Raw genomic sequence first — 25,199 nt, forward strand, 5'->3', positions numbered from 1 at the left:
ATGACATCTGTTATAAGCGTTCACTAATGCTCATGACAATGTCATGTCATAATTATTATCGTCTAATGACAGTATATGGTGCCACTGTCAAATAAAGTGTTACCAAATACAATAACTAGCAATTAATAAAACAACTGGATAAGTAAATGAAGAAATAATTAGCATAGAACATGAATTTTGATTGTTATTTACATTTGTAGTGCTGCAATGCATGTTGGACAGCAACAGTGTTGACAGCAGGTGGCAGCAGGGCTTCACTGTTTCCCCTAAGATGATAGCCAAATGAAGCTTCTTGAAGCAATGATCATGGTGGTTCATTTGGTCCTATGACAGTCGTATGATGCCGCTTAATATATTTTGGTGTAAATATTCCATAATACAGTGAGGACAGCTGCAGTTTATAGTCCAGTGTGGCTTATCTATGAGCAAATGTCATTTTCGTGTCAAATTTGGTGGGTGGCGGCTTATAGTGCGAAAATTACGGTACATCTTTTTGCTCAAATGCTAAGATATCTAATTATTTACTTATACTTGGGAGTTGTTTTGGATTTCAACAATGCTTTATATTAGGTAAGCATAGTATTATTAACAAGTTAATTATTAATAGCGAATTGTGTTGTCTGTGTGGATTATATTTGTCACGATTTTCAATTGTTCTGCATGCATTACTCACATACGGTTGACATGGAGAGTTATTCTAACGGCTAACTAATGATTGGTGATTTGGACATTTTGATGCCCGTTATTGGTGCTACAATTATACTGTATATGGAATCCCAAAATGTGGCAAGTCAGTGCAAATAGGGCGCTAACTGCTGGCATGTGCCATGTGGGAACCGGTCCATTTATGGCGATGATGACATGTAACATTTCGAAATAAAGTTTTACATCATTTTGGCGATCAATTTTGTCATATCATACAGCACTATATCGCACTACACTGCATTTGAATAAGATCTCCAAGCTTGCCCTACTTTAACTCATTGGTTGCTATTGACAGCGCTAGACGTCCACTCCATTTGAAGAGGGAGGGTTAGCAACAGACCTCCCACGTCTACAAGTGATAAACTCATTTAAATTCACAGCAGAAGAATGAAAAAATCCACAAGATTGAACGTTAATCGCAGTCATTGGCGGCCAATGAGTTAATGTGAGCTCAGATTGTTTGATTGTTCCATCAGCACCTTAATATCATCCATGCGTTCAAGAAAATACATTGCACAATTTGAAATAAATAAGTGTAGAACTACCACTGAAGTGCAGCAGCATTAAAAATGTCTGAATTGCCAATTCCTGCTACAAAGCCTGCATGGGTAAGTCACATGGTAACTATCAGACGTGACATCAGAGTTGAGAGTGTAACACATCCAATGTGGGATTTCACTTGAGGTGCGAAATGACAAAGATACCTTCAGGTAACCTACACTAACTCACACTCACTGGTGTGCTTTGTGAATTTGTGCTTTGTAAATTGCCCAATGAATTGTCCCTTCACTGATAATTCAGCAGTCTAATTTGTGTGCTTCCCAAATAACGTGCTTACAACTGAAAAGATGTTTGTTAACCAGCCTGTAAAGTGAATTCAGAAATTGGTATCTGAATGCATGATACTGACTGAGAAATAAGTAGTACTGAATTCTGGAGCTACAGCACAATACCACTAGCCTGGCAAGCCGAGATTTTGTCACATACAAGATACGTTGCAAGTCCTTCTGGTCTTTTGTGGTTTTAATTGGATTTTCACTCCAGTCCAACCTGGAGGGACAAATCACAGCATGCTCATGGGCTGACGGCAAATCTTTTGGGGGAGTTTTGGAAGGTGTTGTGCGTTCTCGTCTTTTTTCCCCCGTATATTACACGAAGACGTAGAGGACTCGCTGACAATTTTTTTCTGCGTCCCGCTATTTCTTGTACTGTATAACGAAAAAACTCGTTCAAGTCCAAGAGAACACCAAAACAAACATTGTGCTGGGTCAAAGGCGGACCTAACTCTGCAAATCTTTCAAAAGGACTTTAAGTGTTTGTTCTCTTTTAAAAAAGAAGTACTGAACATGACAATACATCATGTACTCTTAGATTTTTCCCAAAAACACAGCATTTATCATCTAGTATCGCCATGATTGTTTGTGAACTACAAATTGACTACAACCCATATTGTGTTTACGTCACAACTAGAAATGTGCCGGTTACCGGTTTCAAGGTTTACCGTGGTATGAAAACCTCACGGTTTCAAAACCATTAAAATTTTCCCTCATATCGTAGTACAGTATTAGCTATTTTTTATGTCCCAAAATTGCAGCGAGAGATGGCTTGGAGTGGCTGCGCTCATCCCTCCCCCTCCGGTTGTTGCTCTGTCCTGTGTGTCAGTCACACTGCTATCGCTGTCAAAACTACACCTGAGCTTTTTCGCCCCTCAAAAAAGTTGCTAGTACAAAAGTATTTTGGCTACCGAAAAAAAACAGACTGCTGCAACTTAGATGAGGACGGACACCCGACGTGCAGGCAACACCTTCAACATGATTTCCCATTCACGTGACCAACATCCGTTACTTTAAACAAAATCTAAGGTAAGTAAACGCTGTCATAAACGTTTCTCACTAGCTACGAGACTTCACTCCAGCGTGATTAGTGTGTCTAGTGATGGTAAAAGAAATACTATAACGTAAGCTTGTTAATGAGGCTGCTAATGTGGCTAGTTAACATCCCAAGACAGCTAGCTAGCGTACTTTTGTAAAGTGTTCCGCCACTGTAAACATGTTCAAAATAACATTTTCATAATACAGCCTGTTTTTTTTCTCTCCGGCGACTTTGTGTTGAGAGAGGGTCTATGTGGATGTGTGTGTATAATGTGTAAATAATATCAGCGCGCCGTCTCTTGCTCTCGCTCTCCATAAATATCAAACTCATTAATTTTAATAATAGCAGTGGTACATTAATCCAGAAGAGGTGAACATACTCACATTCCGGCATCATAACTTGGACTAAGAGAGATATACAGTATGTAGACAATGAGCAAGTCTCTAAAAAAGTTGAGATGGAGCTTTAAAGTCAGCGAAATGCTGATTATATATATATACATATATATATATATATATATATATATACACATACATATATATATATTAGGGCTGTCAAAATTATCGCGTTAACGGGCGTTAATTAATTTTTTAAATTAATCACGTTAAAATATTTGACGCAATTAACGCAGATGCCCCGCTCAGAGAGTTTTAAATGACAGTACACATTGAAACGCTCACGTGTTGTGATTTATGGAGTTTTGCCGCCCTCTGCTGGCGCTTGGGTGCGACTGATTTTATAGGCATCCATGAGCGTTGAGTAAGTAATTATTGACATCAACAATGGCGGGCTACTGGTTTATTTTTTGATTGAAAATTTTACAAATTTTATTAAAACGAAAACATTAAGAGGGGTTTTAATATAAAATTTCTCTAACTTGTACAACATTTTTCTATTAAGAACTACAAGTCTTTCTATCCATGGATCGCTTTAACAGAATGTTATTAATGTTAATGCCATCTTGTTGATTTATTGTTATAATAAACAAATAATCCTTATGTACCGTATGTTGAATGTATATATCCATCTTGTGTCTTATCTTTCCATTCCAACAATAATTTACAGAAAAATATGGCATATTTTATAGATGGTTTGAATTGCGATTAATTGCGATTAATTACGATTAATTTTTAAGCTGTAATTAACTCGATTAAAAATTTTAATCGTTTGACAGCCCTAATATATATATATATATATATAGTGCTGGCCAAAAGTATTGGCACCCCTGGAATTCCGTTAGATAAAGCTCAATTTATCCCAGAAAATGATTGCAATTACAAATGCTCTGATAGTAATATCTTCATTTAGTTTGCTTGCAATGAAAAAAAAAAAAAAATTTTTAAATCATTATCATTTTACACAAAACTTCAAAAATGGGCCGGACAAAAGTATTGGCCCCCACAGCCTAATACTTGGTAGCACAATTTTTACACAGAATAACTGCAAACAACCGCTTCCAGTATCCATCAATGAAATTCTTACAATGCTCTTCTGGAATTTTAGACCATTCTTCTTTGGCAAACTGCTCCAGGTATCTGAGATTTGAAGGGTGCCTTTTTCAAACTGCCATTTTCAGATCTCTCCACAGGAGTTCTATGGGATTCCGATCTGAACTCATTTCTGGCCACTTCAGAAGTCTCCAATGCTTTCTCTCAAACCATTTTCTAGTGCTTTTTCAAGTGAGTTCTGAGTCGTTGCCCTGCTGGAAGACTCATGACGTCTGAGGGAGACCCTGCTTTCTCACACTGGGCCCTACATTATACTGCAAAATTTGTTGGTAGTCTTCAGACTTCATAATGCTAGCAAGCAGTCCAGTCCAGTGCCAGAGGCAGAAAAGCAACCCCAATACATCAGGGAACCTACGCCATGTTTGACTGTGGGGACCGTGTTTTCTTTGAAGGCCTCGTTTTTTTCCCCTATAAACTCTATGTTGATGCCTATTCCCAAAAAGCTCTACTTTTGTCTCATCTGACCAGAGAACATTCTTCCAAAACGTTTTTGGCTTTCTGAGGTAAGCTTTGGCAAACTCCAGCCTGGCTTTTTTATGTCTCTGGGTCAGAAGTGGGGTCTTCCTGGGTATCCCTTTCATACACACGCCGACCGATAGTATTGGTTGACACTGTTGTACCCTCAGACTGCAGGGCAGCTTGAACTTGTTTGGATGTTAGTCGAGGTTCTTTATCCACCATCCGCACAATCTTTCGTTGAAATCTCTTGTCAATTTTTCTTTTCCGTCCACATCTAGGGAGGTTAGCCACAGTGCCATGGGCTTTACACTTATTGATGATACTGCGCACGGTAGACACAGGAACATTCAGGTCTTTGGAGATAGACTTGTAACCTTGAGATTGCCCATGCTTCCTCACAATTTTGCTTCTCAAGTGCTCAGACAGTTCTTTGGTCTTCTTTCTTTTCTCCATGCTCATTGTGGTACACACAAGGACACAGGTTGAGTCAACTTTAATCCATTTTAACTGGCTGCAAGTGTGATTTAGTTATTACCACCACATGTTATGTGCCACAGGTAAGTAATTGGTGCTCTCAATCACACAAATTAGAGAAGTATCACATGATTTTTCAAAGGGTGCCAATACTTTTGTCCGGCCTATTTTTGGAGTTTTGTGTAAAATAACAATTCAATTTAATTTTTTTCCATTCTCTTTAGTGTTTTTTCATTGCAAGCAAGATAAATGAAGACATTTACCAAAGCAATTGTAATTGCAATCATTTTCTGGGAGAAATTGAGCATTATCTGACAGAGTGGCAGGGGTGTCAATACTTTTGGCCAGCACTGTGTAGATAAATATAATTAAATAAATAAATATATATATATATATACATATTATTTAGAAGTGGTTTTACTTTTATATGGAACATAATTTTTGTTCTAATGTTTAGCAACTTGAGCTGTGGCTGTGGGATTAGTTTATAACCGGGGTCCTCAATTAGTGCACCGTGGTCCACGACCGGACAACGGCACACCTCTCTGCGGACCCAGAGCAAATGGCACTTTTCAAAAAAGAAAAAAAAAAAAACCCAAACTTTTTTTAAACATATATTATTTGTATGAATCACCGATCTACCGCTATGTACTACTATTCTATCACTAAATTCTGTTTCATTTTTAGTCAAATATCTTCCATGTTCCCACTTCTTTTGTTATCTCTATGACAACAATGCACTGATTGGCTGAGAGAGCCTACATGCTGCTAGCTAGAGTGGACGGACCGCAGCAGTGTGAAACACAAATCGGCACTTTGCAATCTGTTTGTTTACATGCCACCAGTAGAAGACCGAATCTAACAAAATGGCATGCTCAAAGTTGACCAAGAGAAGAAAAGTAGACAACGAAAATCGCCGTTTCAATGAGGAATGGATTGACAAATGTGTGTCCAATTTACCACCTGCAAGTACCAAACCTATGTGCCTAATATGCTTAAAGACAGTTGCTCTGATAAAAAGTGAAAATGTGAAACACTATTATGCCATTTGGTATTTTTATTTTAAGTCAAGAAAATGTTTTGTTAATTTATTTATTTATATAATTTATTTTATTTAATCAGAATGTGCATTGTATTTTTGTTAGGTCAAAAGAAAACCACCTTTACCACATTAGACCTGCCTTGTACTCGACCGACATTAATAAATGGACCCATGCTTGTATGAAAAAAACAATTGTGGACCTTCAAGATTAGTATTTTAGGACCCCTGGTCTATAAATTCTATTTATTTAAATTTTATTTAAAATATTTCAGTTTTTTTATTCATTTATTTATTTTAACATCATATTCATGTTTATGTTCCAATTTGCAAATATGTTGTGAATTTTAAAAATCCTGTTCGAGTTTTTTTTTTTTTTTTTTTAACCCATACATCTCAAAATAACACATTTTAGAGCTATAATTGCAATACCGTGATACCGTGAAACCGCTGTATTTTTGCTTAAGGTTATCATACCTTCAAAATCTCATACCTGTACATGCCGAGTCACAACCATGTGACTGTTTTTTACAGATTCAGTCTGTAGTTTTAGCCCTACTTCTAAGCATCCAGCCCAAACCACAGAAGACCAGACTGACTTGCCAAATATCTTTTAGATTGCCAAATTTAAGCCGGCTTGCCAGGTATTTATTTTCACTTGATAGGGACAAAATTTGAGTTATTCATTGAGAACGGAGTCAGGTCTACTGTAACCAAAAAGCCTGAAGTCGGGTTCATACAGCTTGTAAAGCTCCCGCCGCACCTCGAGGGGCACCAAATTGAACCAGTCTGATTCCGAGTCGCTAGCTGTCAAGTTCCTGTTTGAGGCAGGAAACTCCACAACATTGTCCACACGCAGCAAGCGTAGCAAATGCTCAGCGTCTTCTACGGCCGTCTCCAAGTGGCCTACAAAGTCATACTGTATCTGGCATGGATGGCAAAGGCGGTACACCTGCTGCCAGTGCTCATTAAAGGGACTCTCTTTCTCTGTCCGAGGATCCAGGAGATACTGGATGAAGTGGGGGAAAGAGGGATGCAGCCCTGTAGCAAACGCCTTATCCACAGAATCAGGGGGCGTTGGCTGGTTGCCGTAGCGCCGTAGCATGATCTTAGCAAAGCGGCGGTAGAATTCCTCATTACGCCCCTCAAATTTATCCCTGAAGGCGGATATGAGACGCACAAAAGGGTCCCGCACGAAAAGAAACTTTGTGTACTTCTTCAGCTTGACCTTTAAAAACAAAACAAACATCACATTTGTAGAGCATTAAAAGCAATTTGTGGAAACACTTGAAAGTTAGTCATCAAAGACAGTTGAGCATCGTGGATAAATAGTAGAGTGGAAATGAATTAATGCAGCTTTTATAACAATGAATGAATAAATTTCAACTGACCTTCATGAGGTGCCTTGCAAACTTGCCGTAGCGCTTCCAGAACTTGTTAAAAGTGAAGTGCATGGTGCTGTTGTGTGCCAGATCCCTGTGAATGGCAAGTGGGTCTCTTTGGGGAACACCATCAATAAGCAGGCTCTCACTTAGAACCATCATGATCCGCTTCCAGTTAGTGCACGCAACCTGAGGGCAGGAGCATGGTTGATTTTTACTTTTTTTTTTTGTAATAAGTGACCTATCAAGATATCGATATGCCATGATGTATTTTAATTAGTGCTGTCAAATTTATCGTGTTAACGGGCGTTAATTAATTTTTTTAATTAATCACGTTAAAATATTTGACGCAATTAACACATGCACTGAATGACCCGTTCATGCATTGCTTCAAACAGTTTACAATGACGCCGTTTTAGCACATTGAGAGCGAAAAGGAAGAGAAATGCGAGTGGCACAGGCATTCATTGGACCGCTCCTTTTATTGGCTTAAGCTTTGTCAACTCTTTCATAAGAAATGATGTGGAGAAGAATGATAATAAACCATCTTTTTCTTAACACGCTTAATTGAACACAACGCAGAACATACTGTATACCATTTGCAGCCACCACTGACAGTCATGGTTGGCCAACTTCCCATCATGCATTTGGGCGGAACAGTTAAGTCACTACAGTATCATTTAGTGAAAGCACAAGAAAAATAATATTTCTCTCTCTCAAAAAAAATAATGTTCACAAATAGAAAAGCGCTCAATGCAAAGAGAACTGGCATTCCCAATCAAAATAGCTATGCAAAATACACATAAAACTTACTCAGACTTTGCTTAGGCTTGATCTCTAATTAATTTAAAACTCGCCATTGACACCTTGTGGTGTATTTCAATCACTACCTTACGTAGTTAAAGACACTGTGGAAGAACGGCAGCGAGCCCGAGTGACGTCCCGCTCGGCGACGTCAACAATAGCGAGCTATTAGTTTATTTTTGATTAAAATTTTTACATATTTTATTAAAACGAAAACATTAAGGGGGGTTTTAATACAAAATTACTATAACTTGTACTCAAATTATCTTTTAAGAACTACAAGTCTTTCTATCCGTGGATCCCTTTAACAGAAATAATTACAATAATTTACAGAAAAATATGACATATTTTAGAGATGGTTTGAACTGCGATTAATTACGATTAATTAATTTTTAAGCTGTGATTAACTCGATTAAAAATTTTTAATTGTGAGACAGCCCTATTTTTAATTAGTTGGTGAAAAATTATACAACAATTATGACAGCTTCTCCCCCACTCACTTTATTTTTTAATTCACCTGGCCATTGTTGTTTTCGTCAACGATGATGATTACAAAAATATTTCGCCAACAAACACTTTTCTCATGACGATGACGAGACGATAACGAGCAAAAAACAAACCCTAACGAAATAGCGCGCAATAGTTTCCGTCATATGTTCATGTTGTGGAATATTTTATGTGTAGTTAGCATTGTGTCACTCATGTGACATGCTGTGCGCCCCCACTCACCAGTGCAGTGCAGTGTTGTTAATCTTATTTCTTTTTTAAAAAGTAATTGGTTACAGTTACAAATTACTTCTCCCAAAAATTAAGTTAGTAAGTCCGAGAAGATGATTTACTTTTCATGTTCTACACGTTATTACATGATCCATTCTACAATGTCTTTCACAACAAATATGTTTATATTAACAGATTGAAGTCTTTTTCATTCAAAAAAAACAAAAACAAAACTAAAACAATAAACAATAAGTCCCACATTTTATATATATATATTTTTTAAAACATTTCGCCTTTATATAAGTGTAATGGTAAACAAACTTTTGCATTCAAATGCTGTGAGAAAAAAAAGCCTTTTTGTTTTTCCCTGTTGTACTGAACCTGCACCGAAGTGACCCCCCAGGTACATACTGAACTGTGACTTGTGTGTACAGTCACACCATAACATTTACAGTATACCAGATTTTTCGGACTATAAGTCGAAGTTTTATTTTTCATAGTTTGGCTGGGGGTGCGACTTATACTCTTGAGCGACATATGTGTGAAATTATTAACACATTATTATATCATTTCACATGTTATTTTGGGGTTTTGGAGTGACACTGATGGTTTGATAAACTTGTTAGCATGTTCTTTATGCTTATAGTGATCTGAATAACTTTTAATAGTTACTGTATGTTACATTAACATACCAGCCACGTTCCCATTTCGTTGTTCATGCATCATGTAACGTTATCATCATACTGTACACTTATTCAGCATGTTGTTCACTATTGTATTTTTATTTTAAATTGCTTTTCAAGATGACATATCTGTTCTATGTGTTGGATTTTATCAAGTAAATTTCCCCCAAAAATGCGACTTATACTCCGCTGCGACTGATATATGTTTTTTTCCTCTTCGTTAGGCATTTTATGGCTGGTGCGACTTATAGTCCGAAAAATACGGTAGATATATTTTTCAATTTGCAGGTGAGGCTCTGAATCTCTTATCGCTCTTATCTTTGCTCTAGTTTTGATTTAAATGGTAAATGGTGTTAAAAGTCACACAAGGTTTATGGATACCTCATTCAAGAAGTTTAGGGCAAGTGACTATTTTTGGTAATAAAAAATAAAAACAAATTATTGTTATTATGTAGCATCTGCAATGACAATGCCCACTTGAGGATGATAATGCATAGTCAACAGGAAAACAGGCCATTATTTTCAATTAATTGTACCCCCCTGAACGCCACGAACTGTATGTAAAAAAAAAAAAAAAAAATTGCCGAGTTTTTAAGATGACGCTCACCACGCTAAATGCTAATGCTAGTGAAAATGCAAATGCTATGTAACGCTCTGAGCCACCTAGCATCCCGTTTGCAACAGCATCACAACCGCCTTCCTTCCTCTCCCCTCCCGCTCTGCTCTCTCCGTGTCTCCTGCATCATTCACCCAAATTGTAGTAACACGCGCCTTGACATCCACAGTAAAGGCAACGGCATTGCAAAGATGAGAAAATTACTCACTACTGACAAAAATAACGCTGTTAGTAATGCCGTTATTAACAACACTGGTGCAGTGTCCTCTCCGGTCTCCCCATTGCTTGTTTTGAGCCACAAACGGTAAGATTTGTCTTATCGCAGCTAGAGAGAATATGCAATGTTGATTTAGCCTTGTGCTGAGTGATCATCACATACTAAATGTAACTCGTAGCGTTATCATAACATTCGCGTTCGCCTTTCGGTGAGCGTCCTTTTAAAATCACTGACAACTTTTTTTTTTTTTTTTTGTACATACCGGTACAGTTTGTGGCGTCCAGGTGGGTGGAATACATTGAAGATAATGTACTGTTTTCCTCCCGAGTGTGTATTATCACCAAGTTGCTGTTGTCCTTGTAGACGCTACAATATGTGCTCGTCTGTCAATTTTCACTCAAAAAAGTTGGAAAACTTTATTTATTTATGTCTATCTAGCTAACTTACCTTTGGAACATAGCAGTAGATAATTCCATGCCTGTCATCAACTATCAGATGATCCAGCTCCTGGATGGGAATCTCGTCAAATGAACGTTTTTTGCCAGGAAACGCAAAGCTGTCATTGGCACAAAGATCCTTGAGTAATCTCTGCCGGTTCTCCTATTGATTACATTTGGAAGGCAAATTTATCATCAGTAAATTAAATGATGAGTCATTTTAAGCCAACATTTCAGAGTAGATAAAGACAAACTACAAAACGCAATTTCTGGAGGAATAACATGGGTCATATCCTGTTGAGTTTTTGTCGCCTTCTTTTAATTTTGGAGCATTTCAACTCACGTCCTTGTTAATATATTGGCTGCCATTTGATCAAAAAATTCCCCAAATATTTTCAATGGCACAACTCTCAGGAAAAGTCTACGTTTACATCCACTCCAATTTATTTTCAACTCGGACCTGCAAAAAATTCAACATTGGTGGTCATTATTTCGAACAACAAAAACAAAAATTCCTTGAATTGCCCCAAAATGAATATGAAGTGCCTCGAGCGAGGTTCTTTAGCGCTGCCCTAGTGGCTCCCTGCAGCTTTTGCAGAAATGTTTGAAAATGGGAAAAAGATGAGGTAGGGAAATATATTTTTTGTTTTAATACGGTTTCTGTAGGAGGACAAACATGATTCTAATTCATTATTATTATAATGAAGTTCAACTTGAGGCGTTATCGTACAACATACTGGACTGTCTCAGAAAATTAGAATACACAATATTCTAATTTCCTGAGACAGTCCTGTATATATACACAGGACTGTCTCAAAAAATTAGAATATTGTGTATTCTAATTTTCTGAGACAGTCCAGTAGTAGTGCGCAATGATTAATTTATGCGCTCAAGAAATTAGATTAGGAAAAAAACTTCAAATTAAATTTTTCTGCTTCGAGTATTCATTTAATTTGAGTGGCGTTCTATTGTTTTGTTTTGAAAGTGTTTGCATTTAGTATATTGATTTTGGTAGCTAGACTGCCCTCGATTGGCAATAGTGAATATGACATAACTCATTTAACATGGCTGAATCCAGCTGCTCCCTGTTCAGACCAACATAAGGTAAGTAAGCTTATTTTTTTTTAATGAATTCGTAATTTAGCTTATAGGTATATTTAGCTGATTTTTTGTGGGAATATGTGTTTGAACAATTTGTTAAGAGCATTGTAAAAAAATATAGCGTTTAAGCTAGTGGACTTTTGATATGAAAGTTAGCAACTTGTTCTTTTGTTGTACTTAGATCTTCATTTATTTATGTCTTATACCGTTTGAAGCTAAGCTCAGCTATTTTAATTTATTTTTTAAATGAAGGTGCAATTCTGCATTGTTTGAAGAAACCCTCTGAAATTTTATTTTGTATTCACATTTAACGCTCTTTTGAAAATGCAATCTTAGCTAGCCTTGTTTTACATCTCCTAAAATTTATTCTGCAAAGCATTAAATGTTCCTAATACGATGACTGAATAATTCGAACTAACTAGTTGATAGATTAATTGACTACTAAAATAATCGATAGCTGCAGCCCTACAACAGAGTAGTCACGTGGTGCGTCTCTACAGGATGCACTGCAGGGAAAATAAATATTTAATCAAGAAGGCTCATTATATATTTGTATCCAATAGGAATGGGAACCTCTTGTTACCTCACGATTCGATATGATTTGCGATACAAAGCTCACGATAACGATGATCTGAGGATATGGCGATACAACGATTATCGATACATTGGTCAGGAAATCATTCTAGGATATTCTACAAACAACTAATAAACAGAAAAACAATTTCCTGCTGCGAATTGGAATGAGTTTATCACTAGTAGACATCCAATCCGTTGGAATTGGGAGGGATGGCATCCCTCCCAGTTCAAACGGATTGAACGTCTATGGCCGTCATTGGCAGCCAATGCCAGGCAATGAGGTAATTTTGGGCCATTTAAGGTCATTTACCTGTTTATTTTCAGTTACTTCCTGTTAATTTGGGGGTATTTTATGGGTCACTTCCTGTTTATTTTGAGTTACAGGAACAGGAACAGGAAGTGACCTGGGAATCACCCAAATGATAAGGTAGTGACTCAAACTCAACAGGAAAAGACCTGTAAATGCCCCGAAAAATCGGACAGAATGACTGCGAATGCTCTGGTGTCGAATTAGTGCTGCAACGATTAATCGATTAACTCAAGTATTCGATTAGAAAAAAAGATTCAAGTTAAATTTTGCTGCTACGAGTTTTTGTTTAATTAAAGTGGCGTTGTAATGGTTTGTTTTGAAAGTGTTTGCAATCATTTTCATTGATTTGGGTGGATATACAGCCCTCTAGTCTATCTCATTTTACATGGCTGAATTCATCTGCTCCCTGTTAAGACCAACATGAGCTAAATTTTTGTTTGAGCTAATGATTTTTTTTAATGCATTCGTAATTTAGTTTAAAGGTATATTTAGACATTTTTTGTGGGAATATGTGTCTGAGCCATTTGTTAAGAGCATTGTAAAAAAGCGTTAGTATTTTATAGCATTTAAGCTAGCGGACTTTTGCTATGTAGGTTAGCCAATTGTTCTTTTCTTAAACATAGATCCACCTTTTTTTTTATATACCGTGTGAGGCTCAGCTCAGGTATTTTGATTTTTTATGTTCCTTATCCGATTACTCGATTATTCAAAATAAATAGTTCATCGATTAATCGGCTACTAAAATAATCGATAGCTGCAGCCCTATTTCGAATGAACGAACGTTCACAGTCTAAATGGATTGGGCGTCGAGCACCGTCAATGGCAGCCGTAGAGTTACCTGAGACACGATTATGGTGGAAGATTTGGTAGCAACTTGTTGGTCCCTTTTATTTAAACACTGACACCTTTTTAAAACGATTTCTCGATTCTTGGCAGGAGCATATCGATAACCTTTTGGGATACAAAGTATCACGATATATCACCATTTCGATATTTTGCCACACCACTAGTTGCCAACTTGGTAATTTTGATAGTAGGCTAATATAGATACATACAGCATGTGTTGCCATCATTATAAGGCTTACAGTAGATACGGTTTTTATTTTTTGCGGCTCCAGACAATTATTTATTTATTTATTTATTTTGGCGAATATGTCTCTTTCAACATTTTGGGTTGCCACCCCCTAGCCTAGTGAATACCTCCTAATTATAAGAAAATGACCCAGTATCAACATAAAATGACCCGGAAGTGCCTCCAAAACAAACAAAATCGATCCGAAGTCAACAGGAAGTGACCAATGAGCAGAATTGACCTGTAAATGCCTTAAAATTACCAAGAAATTATCTAAAATGGCTATAGAATGCCCCAAAATATACAGGAAGTAGCCTGTAAGAACCCTAAAATTAACAAGGAAGTGACCCGCATTGCCTGCCATTGACAACAATAAATATGCAATTCATTTGAACTGGGCGGACGGTCTGTGAATGTTCCTATTTCAATGCCATTACCAGGGCTAGTAGGCCAATTAATTTTGACTGAATAAATGCTGATTCACTCCTCCCAGTCAAAATGAATTGTACGTCTAGTTCCATCAATGGAAGCCAATGAGTTAAGAAGGGAAATACAACAATACTCCAGATATTGAATTTCTAGTAATAATAATATTCACCTGTCTCTGACGGAGTTCCGCTGCCACAGGAGTTAAATGAATCTTCCACTCCTGCCTAGGTACATATCGTTCTTCTGCCTTCTCTGATTGGTTACTTGTTTCGGCTGGCACTTGGTCCGTGGGTTCGCCAGTTCCAGGCTCTAAGAACTGGTTGACAAAGGCATCGATGTCGGAGAGGAAAGCTGGGGTTCGAGGGGTTTGTGGCTGCTGCTGCTGCTGCTGTTGAACAGGATTTGGGATTTTGGGCCTCGGTGAGAAGGGAGTGTGTAGATACTGATGGGATGCTCCGACTTCCTCCCAGTAAATAATGATCAGAAGAATCATGAACGCGGAGCCCAGGACGACAAAAATGTGAAACATCTGAGATGTTCCCATCATGACAAAGTGGTGTGCCAGTTGTGCTCCTATTGCTACAGTGTCATCGTTGCGACCTTTTTTTACTTTGTCGGGGCTCGCTGCAGTGTCACCATGGCAACAGATTGAAATAGGTTACCCGGCTATTTTTATGAGGTCACCAAGGCAACAGATCTTAGTTACAGAGCTATCGCTACAAGGGTCACCATGGCAACAAAGTCAAGGTCCTCTCTCACCATGGAGATCGATTGGCAGCAGCCATAATGGAGCCCCCGCTTATCATGCTGCTGTGCATCCATGTGTAAAATTCTCACTTCTGCTCAGTGTTGCCACCTGCAATGAAACAACACATATAAAACAATGAAAAGGGAACACATTTTTAATCCAATAAATAAGCATGACACTTAGTTTTACAAACGAAATGCTGCCAGATGGTTATTTGCACATCTTCAAAGAGAAAGACCATGAATTTGTTCATTTGGCTCCCGATGTACAGTGGGGCAAATAAGTAGTCAACCACTAATTGTGCAAGTTCTCCCACTTGAAAATATTAGAGAGGCCTGTAATTGTCAACATGTGTAAAGTGAGAGACAGAATGTGGAAAAAAAACAGAAAATCACATTGTTTGATTTGTAAAGAATTTATTTGCAAATCATGGTGGAAAATAAGTATTTGATCAATATCAAAAGTTCCTCTCAATACTTTGTTATATACCTTTTGTTGGCAATAAAGGAGGCCAAAAGTTTTCTGTAACTCTTCACAAGCTTTTCACACACTGTTGCCGGTATTTTGGCCCATTCCTCCATGCAGATCTCCTCTAGAGCAGTGATATTTTGGGGCTGTCGTTGGGCAACACGGACTTTCAATTCCCTCCACAGATTTTCTATGGAGTTGAGATCTGGAGACTGGCTAGGCCACTCCAGGACCTTGAAATGCTTCTTACGAAGCCACTTCTTTGTTGCCCTGGCTGTGAGTTTGGGATCATTGTCATGCAGAAAGACCCAGCCACGTCTCATCTTCAATGCCCTTGCTGATGGAAGGAGACTTTCACTCAAAATCTCTCGATACATGGCCCCATCCATGCTTTCCTTTACACAGATCAGTCGTCCTGGTCCCTTTGCAGAAATACAGCCCCAAAGCATGATGTTTTCACCCCCATGCTTCACAGTGGTTATGGTGTTCTTCGGATGCAATTCAGTATTCTTTCTCCTCCAAACACGAGAATAGAGCTGTCCCGACTAGTCGACATAGTCGACGTCATCGATGACGTAAATCCGTCGACGAGCACAACATCCCGTCGACGGTTAATGAAGGGTTAAAAAAATATATGCGCGGAAAGTTCAGAATGTCGGATTCTCTGTATGCAAGTGGGGAAAGCGGCACAAAGCCAAAAAAGCGCACCAGAGTGTCCAAAACATTGACTTATTTCAAAGAAACAAAGGAGCGTACACTCTTCCGTCCTGTCTCTTCAATGCCAAGCTTGGCTGCACGTCGGCCGTGAATAAACACCTCAAGCGCCGTAACCCAGTTTGTAAAATTTTTTTTTTTTTTCATTTTTTGCACACCAGAGGGTGCTGTCGCCTTACTAAATAACAATGTTTCATTGACAATGGGCGTAAAAGTGCTATTAGTATTGTTCTTAATGCTAACTGAAAGGTTTATTTCATGTTATGGTGTATTTTATGGTATAGAAAATTATATAAGGTTAAAAGGTCATAAAAATATACAGTATATACAGTGATTGCACTTAAGGGAGAGTTTGTCAATGATAAGGTAATAAATTAAGGTAAAGGCAATTCATATAGGCAATCCATTGATATATAAATAAGGTTTAACAGGAAAAAGGTGAAAAGTTTTCGTTAATTTCTAATTGTGTTGTTTTATTTGTGTGCACCGTAGCTTTTACAGTGTGATTACATCAAGGATGGAATAAAAGTTGTAAACCATCAGTTTAAGAGACCATCTTTTCAATCGGGATGCTACACTAGTTAATTCTATCAGCATTTGAACTCATTGTTTATTTGTGATTTATTATTGTTATATACGTGTTTATTTGTACTTTAATAAATAATTTAAGTGTTCCAATATGTTTTTTGTGAATTGATAAGCGTCAACAAAAATTTCATTGCGAAATTAGAAAACAAACAAAAAATTTTTTATTTTTTTTTAAATTATTAGATTAGTCGACTAATCGTAAAAATAGTCGGCTGACTAATCGGGAGAAAATTAGTCGTTTGGGACAGCCCTACACGAGAACCTTTGTTTCTACCAAAAAGTTCTATTTTGGTTTCATCAGACCATAACACATTCTCCCAGTCCTCTTCTGGATCATCCAAATGCTCTCTAGTGAACCGCAGACAGGCCTGGACGTGTACATTCTTCAGCAGGGGGACACGTCTGGCAGTGCAGGATTTGAGTCCCTGGCGGTGCATTGTGTTACTGGCCTTTGTTACTGTGGTCCCAGCTCTCTGTAGGTCATACACTAGGTCCCCCCCATGTGGTTCTGGGATTTTGCTCACCGTTCTTGTTATCATTTTGACGCCACGGGGTGAGATCTTGCATGGAGCCCCAGATCGAGGGAGATTATCAGTGGTCTTGTATGTCTTCCATTTTCTAATAATGCCCCCACAGTTGATTTCTTTACACCAAGCGTTTTACCTATGGCAGATTCAGTCTTCCCAGCCTGGTGCAGGTCTACAATTTTGTCTATGGTGTCCTTCGACAGCTCTTTGTGCTCTCAGTGTCTTTTATACCGATAATGAATTAAAACAGGTGCCATTAATAAAGGTAAGAGTGGAGCCTCGTTAGCCCTCATTAGAAGAAGTTAGACCTCTTTGACAGCCAGAAATCTTGCTTGTTTGTAGGTGACCAAATACTTATTTTCCACTCTAATTTGGAAATAAATTCTTTAAAAATCAAACAATATGTTTTTTTCCCACATTCTGTCTTTCATGGTTGAGTTTTACCCATGTTGACAATTACAGGCCTCTTTTCAAGTAGGAGAACTTGCACAATTGGTGGTTGACTAAATACTTATTTGCACCACTGCATTTGGTTTTTTTCCCCATACACTTTTTCAACACCATTGACAAAGATAAACATACAATTCATTTAAACTGCGAGGTCTGGCTCTGAATGCTCATCTTTTAGCTCCATTGAGTGAGCTAGACGTCCAATTCAGGTCACGTTTTTTAAACACTTCTCACCATTCCAGCGACGCAGGCCCTCTCTCGATTTCGCCTAACGTTTACGGAAAAAACTTAGTTTTTACGACCAAAAAAGCCATACTCATTTAAAATGGCAAAAACATTTCAAAACTTAAGTAATCCTACATGTTTTATCTGATTCACATAATTCACATCACTCATCACAAAGTTCAGGAAATCAAGGCACACGAAAGTTAAGAAAATTAAACAGTTTTTGCCAAAAGCATACAGTATATGGTACCACCAAAATTTGACAAAAATATCCCTATTCATTTCCAACTGGAAGAAAACCGACCTGTTATTTACCAAGAAGTGATCCAAAATTAACAAGGAAGTAACCTAAGAGTAACTCATTGCCCACTATTGACAACAGTAGACATCCCACTCATTTAAACTGGGAGGACTGGCTGTGAATGCTCATCTTTCAGTCGCATTGAAAGCGCTATCCATCCACTTTGACTGGGAGGGACAAATGAACGTTTGTTCTAGGGCTGCAACTACCGATTACATATATTTTTTTTTCATAATCGATTAATCAGATAATTAATTAAATAATTAATCAATTTATCGGATAAATGTCACTTTTTTCCAATTACCTTTACAATTTAACTTGAAGTTGTTTTAGGCATGTTGTAGGTAAAATTGAAGAAAAAAAATCGATGCATATTTTCTTCAAAAACAATACAGTAGTACCTCTACATACGAAGTACGGAATAATAATCCAGTATAATAAAAATTCCTGTAATACTGTAACGAATCAGGTTCTAATAAGGCCGGTGAGTTTTTCGTGCTGTACCTGACCGCACCACGTGGCTGAAGTGCCAGTGAGCTAGTGCAGTAGAGAATTTACTTTCTCTTTCAATGTCCGCAGCGGACAGTAGGCGTGTTGTGTTGCACAAGTTCTGAAATAAATAATTAAAATCATGACGAAGCTGGTAATTTCTTTGGCTATGTTACCACAATAATAATTGTCACCATAATTTATAAAGACTGGCAAACGGAGGTCGGCCATCGAGACAGCTGTACTGTCAAGTCAGTTCACGGACGAACACATCATGCTCATGTTTCTATCATTTTCATCTTCATTTCAATGGTAAGCGTCACCTTTTTTCTTTTTTTCACCACCTGCACTAACCTTCCTGAAACCCATGCTGATTTGTCACAAGAAAATCCGCCCTGCGTCCGTCTTGTGGGAAAACAAAGAAACTGAAGCGCTGTCATAAATCGTCGCATTTTGAGGATGTCGTTCGATGTAGAAACAAATGGCGGGTCAAATTTTACGTCGGATGTCAAAAAGGTGGAAAAGGATGTCGGACCAATTGTATGTTGAGGAACCACTGTATTTTATTACAGCTTCCTGACTTAACTGTAGTTGACAATTGTACTGTTTTAAGTACATAAAATTTGTTGAAGAAAAGGTTATAAGTATGAAACATAAAAAGAATTTCTCGGTATACAAATCAGACGAAAGTGCTGTTCATTCAAATTAAGAAAAAGTGCTGCTGATAGACTTTTTTTCTTCTGAGCAAAGTGCTTATATACAGTAGGTTGTGTCAATGATTTCTTTATTTTGTTGCGACAAATTAAACAATCAAATTGAATACGGAAGAGGCAGACTGAAATGAATGAGTTTTATCAAACCGTTTTTAATTAATACAATCCAAATCCAATTCCAAAGCACTCTCTTGTATGACATTTACAGTATGAATGGGAATTTGTGTTGAAAGGCAACTCTAAGTTGTTACATGATTTGGTTTATATGTGAGGTTTATTTATAAAAAGAAGTGAGACAACTTTACTCAGAAAAACTCAAATATTGGTAATATGCTTCTCCAAAACAATATAAACGGATACTTAAGTCACTGATGAGCATAATCGCTAACCAGGTTAGCGCTCTGTGCTAAGTAGTGAATTCACATCAGCAAAGAATACTAACAATACAAATGGCTTGATTTACTCTGCTCTGACAGAGGCACACTGCATCTAACAACACAAAAGACAATCAAACCATCGACACGTCGTAATATTGATTCAGTCACCCAACCTGGGTGTAGCAGTGAACTCTCTCTTGCTGTAATCGCTTAGTTGTTGCAGACAAATTTTGTTCATTCGCCCCTCTCAGACAAACGGAATTGGACTCCTTGCGCCATCAATGGCAACCAATGAGTTAATAAGGTGAGCCGAAAATGCCTCAAAATTATTAGGAAGTGACCGAAAATCTGAAATCAGGAGTTGAAATATGGGAAAGAAAAGCCTCTCCACACACTTGACAGAAATTGCATTTTCTTGTTTTAAGAGGTGTTCACTGAAATCTGATGTACCTACCTACCACAGCCAGACAAAATAAATCACACATACTAGTTAAAGGAAGTGCTGCATACCATGCACATTCCAGGCTCTTTTGATTTCCCTGCAGCAATAATTGTTAGCCAGGGCGAGCGGTAAAAGCATTTACTACATTTGCGCTGCGGTGAGCTGAGGGTTGGAAAGTCTGGATTCCACCTTCAGACCTTCCTCCTCTTCATGAGCAGTGTGAAATTCACAGAGGCTCTGTTTGGCACTCAGACATCCTTCTCAATGTGGATTTCTCATACAACAGTCGTCACCTTATTTTCTGTACCTTGAAGCCAAGAGGGCTGCTTTGACCTGGAAATTCATCACACCGTCGCTTCTCTCCATAATCTCCACTATACACAACACCACATCCAATACATAAGAAACTGCATTAGTCATGAATGCCTTACTCCTACCTTTCTAATCTTTACTCTAAACTAAGACTCCCACTCCTTGATTCACACTGGAAGGATCAGGAATATGGGTGTGTCAATACAGTCATATGGTAATATATTGCGATACGTTGTATCCCAAAAGATTATCTAGATGATATGATATAGACCGAGGCGCCAATATTTGGAAATTTGACATACAGTCCCTGACAAAAGTCTTGTTGCTTAACCATTTTGTAGAAACAATTGCTAACAATCTGATTTTTAATTATTCAATTGGTTTCAGAAATGGCTAATATGAAACCTAAGACCCTCCCAAATGATGTTGAATGTACAAAAATATATTTGTTTCACTGAAAGAAAGATTTATCATTTAATGAAGACATAAAGGTAAACTTTTTGCAAGACGAGTTTTGTCGCCTACAGAAAGTAGTGTAAAAATTTAACAAAAAATGTACTTAAAATAGAAAAATATGTTACATAACATAACTGAATTAAGTAGTGGTGCTGTGAGATCCAAATTTATTATTTTGTATGAATCTTCCATTGAATTACACCACAGTTGCCGCAAATATTGCAGGAGACCTACTGGAGCCTGCATGGATCCGAGATTCACTCAGAAAAAAGTGAAGTTTGGTGGTGGAAAAATCATTGTCTGGGGTTTCATCCAGTATGAGAGTGTGCGAGAGATCTGCAGGGTGGAAGGCAACATACAGTAAATAGTCTGAAATATCAACAAATCTTAGCTGCCTCTTACATTCCTAACCATAAAAATTGACAAATTCTGCAGCAGGATGGTGCTCCATCGCATACTTCAATCTCTACCTCAAAGTTCCTCAAGGCAAAGAAGATCAAGATCCTCCAGGACTGGCCAGCCCAGTCACCAGACATGAACAGGATGAAAGAGGAAGCATGGAAGACGAAACCCAAGAATGTTAATGAACTCTGGGAGGCACGCAAGACTGCTTTCTTTGATGTTCTTGATGACTTCATCAATAAATTGTATGAATCCTTGCCGAACTGCATGAATGCGGTCCTTCGAGCCCATGGAAGTCATACAAAATATTAAATTTGGATCTCACAGCACCACTACTTAATTCTCTAACGTTACGTAACATATTTTTGTATTTGAAGTACATTTTTTGTTCAATTTTCACACTACTTTCTGTAGGCGACAAAACTTTTGTCTAGCAAAAATTTGACCTCTATGTCTTCATTAAATTATAAATCTTTTTTTAGTTAACAAATATATTTTTTGTACGTTCAACATAATTGGGGAGGGTCTTAGCTTTCATATGAGCCATTTCTGAAACCAATATCAGCATCGGCCTTTTTTTAAAAACCGACTGGCCGATCTTATAAAAATCAATTTAAAATTGGGTTATTTTGGCTCAGATGCAGCCGCGCCTCTCCCTCCTCCCACTAGTATTCACCCCAGTCCCCGGCACATGCAGGGGGCGGAGGGTGCTTGAGCAACTGCCCCTTTGCCCTCTGCCTGCCGAAAGTGCCCCTTTTGACTGGGCTTTTGTTTGTTTGTTTGTTTTTAGTGCGTCTGTGTGTGCTGGTCGACTATGCAGGCACGCCACCGAGTACTTTACTTGAACACTGAAAACACCTTTAAAAAAAAAAAAAAAAAAAAAAAAAAAAAAAGCAGTCTGTGTGCCGCTAAGCCGCCGCCATAGACTGCCCGTGTTGCATCTATTTCCTGGACACCCAGATGACCAAGAAGTTAGGAAAAAGTGGGTGAAAAATAACAACGGGAAAAGACTTCCAAATCACAACAGCTGGGTGAGTTTTGATAAAATTGAATGTCGTTGCAGTACAAAAAAATTATGAAACATAAAAAATAATTCTGTTAAGATATTTTTCCCCATTCAAAAGCTTTCTCGGTAGGCAGCTAAATTACCAGCAAGCAGGGTAGCCCAACTTACCTGGGTAATGACGTTAGCCTGTACGTTAGATGCCCACATTGAGAAATACAATTTTTAGCGTTAGGCAATTATAAGATTCAGTGTCGTACAACAAATAAACATCTGCACATGCTGCATCGTCTCAGTTATTTTTCATTCGATTGAATATGAGGCACACAGTAGCCGACTACCTGTGTTTTCAATTACTGCTGGTGTTCTTTATCTGGGCTAGTAGAAATGGGCGTTTAATAGTGTTTTGTTGCGTTAACTTATTTAATGATTGTATGATTATTTACTGTTCATGACACCAGGTTTATTGTAGGGATTTTAAAAAAATACAAAATACGCATAGACTTCATAATGACATTGACGGGTCAGATTCGACCTTCATTGCGCCACGCCTTTCAGTAGTGGGCCATCCTACAATCCGCTTCAGTTATTCGGAGTCGGTCGCAGCGACACATGCAGCGATCCAATGCCAGATTTATGTTGAAAAAGTACAAAAGCTGTACCGCAGACAAACAGGAAGGATTGTATCAGGAGTGATTTGGTCGAGGATTCAAGGTAATTATCAATTGCATAATTATCAATTGCATTTCCACTCTGGTCTAATCTGGACTGACAAATCACAGCACGGGAGGCAGGACTTTGTGACATGCGTCATAAAGGGGAGCCAGGGTGAATCTTTTTTACAGAAGGTGTTGCCTGTGCATTCTCATCTTCCCCCCCCCCATATATCCAATGAAAAGGCTGCTGTTGGGGACTCCACAGCACCTTTTTCACCGTCCCACTATTGCTCGTACGACGTAAAGTCTGGTTCCAAGCACGGGAGAAAATCAAATTTTGCACATAGCCTACAAACTGGCTTGATATTAGTCCAAGTCAAAGGCAGACTTTACGTCACAACTCCTTTTCAAAAACAAGTACTTTACACAACAATACACTATGTACTCCTAAATTTTTCACACAAAAAACATCAGTTCTACTTCAGGATGTCAAGATGCAGATTTATTTTTACTTCCGATTACATTTTTTCCAGATGTTTTACCGATACCAATACCCATATTTTTAGGCCAGAAAAAAATAATGCAACCAGTAAATGTCAATAGCAAATAATATTTTTTGTATAAAAGTGAGCTTTGCTGGTACCTCCTCAAGCAATGCTGTTTGTAAATATTACACGATGCTCTGTTAATATCATTAGTTTCTAAAGAGAAGTAGTGCCACCAGCTGACATGTTTGCCTCGTGGTTTCATTTACAGCAGCCGAAAAAGCACGATGGTGCTGAATTCTGGATCGAATCCGATATTGTGGCCACATCTTATACTGTCCGATACTCCATAAAGCCATGTCGGATCGAGAAATCACTACATATCGGATCTTATCGCTCTCATTGTTTGTGAACTACAAATTGACTACAAACGACAGTGTGAATCGCATCGCGTTTAAATCACATCCATGCTTCTGTGATTGGTTATTTACAGATTCAGTTTGTAGTTTTAGCCCCACATGTAAGCATCGATTTTGAAATCCAGCCTAAACTAAAGAAAACCAGAACTGACTTGTATCTTGTACTTGGCCAAAGTTGAGCTGGCTTGCCATGCTGGTCAACAGCAGCGAAAGAGTTCATTATAAATCAAAACAATCAAGTAACTAATGACCTCTTTTTTAAAATTATTAATTTGCACAAGAGCCTTGCCAAGAAATCCAGCATACGCCGGTTTCTGTAGCAGCAAGACCAGTACCAAAACAAAGCAAATGCAGCAAGGTTCTGCTGCACAATAACCAGCATATGCTGTATTTTTTTGGGCCGATATTTGAATTCTTTGCCCAAATTTATATTTCTTTTTAATCACGATTTCAAGGAATCCCTAAATTACTGGCTTCTAAAATATGACTCAAAATCGAGCTGAGGCCAGTTGAAATCATCGACGGTGTTGATTTAGCAGCGCGTCACTGAGCGGTGAGAAGGCGAGCGTGCAAGCCGCACATGACGCTTCAAAAGCGGCACGACAACACATGTCTCGGCTAACCCCCCTCCAGCCCTCGGCGCGCATCTACTGCCGCCGTCCTGTCAGAAATAGCACAATGTCGCCTTTGACCGAGGGCGAAAGCCTCGCACATGAGGCTCTTCTCGTGGGAAAGCTGCTCGCCCAAAGAATAAATACTGGAGGTGATAATTCAAGGTACTTGTAGGCGATGAAAATTGTTTTTCTCACGCGATCGCCTTGTCTCGCTAAATCTAACGCAGGTATCTCTGCTCTTCAATGAATTACACTTACTTACATTCCTTCTACGATTGGTCGACGTTATATTAAAAAAAAAAGTAATCTATTTTACCTCTTTTTGGTGACGCTGCTTGTCTCGCGTCAGCTGAGCCAGCCAGTGATGCCAGCAGTCTTCGATCCCGTTTCCCTCCTCCCGAGATCAAGC

The 25,199-nt window shown here is 38.3% G+C and overlaps 1 protein-coding gene across 1 annotated transcript; it reads right to left on the reverse strand.

Moving 5' to 3' along the window:
- Positions 1-3,879: 3,879 nt before the first annotated feature.
- Positions 3,880-25,199, reverse strand: chst12a (carbohydrate (chondroitin 4) sulfotransferase 12a). The gene is made up of 5 exons (XM_057817856.1): positions 25,107-25,199; positions 14,571-15,257; positions 10,924-11,076; positions 7,449-7,628; positions 3,880-7,285 (listed from the first exon to the last, which is right to left on the reverse strand). The coding sequence occupies exons 2-5, from the start codon at positions 14,946-14,948 to the stop codon at positions 6,737-6,739; spliced, it is 1,260 nt and encodes a 419-aa protein (XP_057673839.1). The 5' UTR covers positions 14,949-15,257; positions 25,107-25,199; the 3' UTR covers positions 3,880-6,736.

The sequence above is a fragment of the Corythoichthys intestinalis genome, chromosome 16 (assembly GCF_030265065.1).
Source record: "Corythoichthys intestinalis isolate RoL2023-P3 chromosome 16, ASM3026506v1, whole genome shotgun sequence".
NCBI lineage: Eukaryota > Metazoa > Chordata > Actinopteri > Syngnathiformes > Syngnathidae > Corythoichthys > Corythoichthys intestinalis.

Excerpts from the sequence above, each read along its gene's own strand:
- chst12a (XM_057817856.1), bottom strand. The coding sequence starts at position 14,948 with ATGATGGGAACATCTCAGATGTTTCACATTTTTGTCGTCCTGGGCTCC. Across the intron at positions 7,629-10,923 it reads TCTACTGCTATGTTCCAAAG|GTTGCGTGCACTAACTGGAA; the intron begins GTAAGTTAGCTA and ends TCCTGCCCTCAG. Across the intron at positions 7,286-7,448 it reads TTGCAAGGCACCTCATGAAG|GTCAAGCTGAAGAAGTACAC; the intron begins GTCAGTTGAAAT and ends TTGTTTTTAAAG.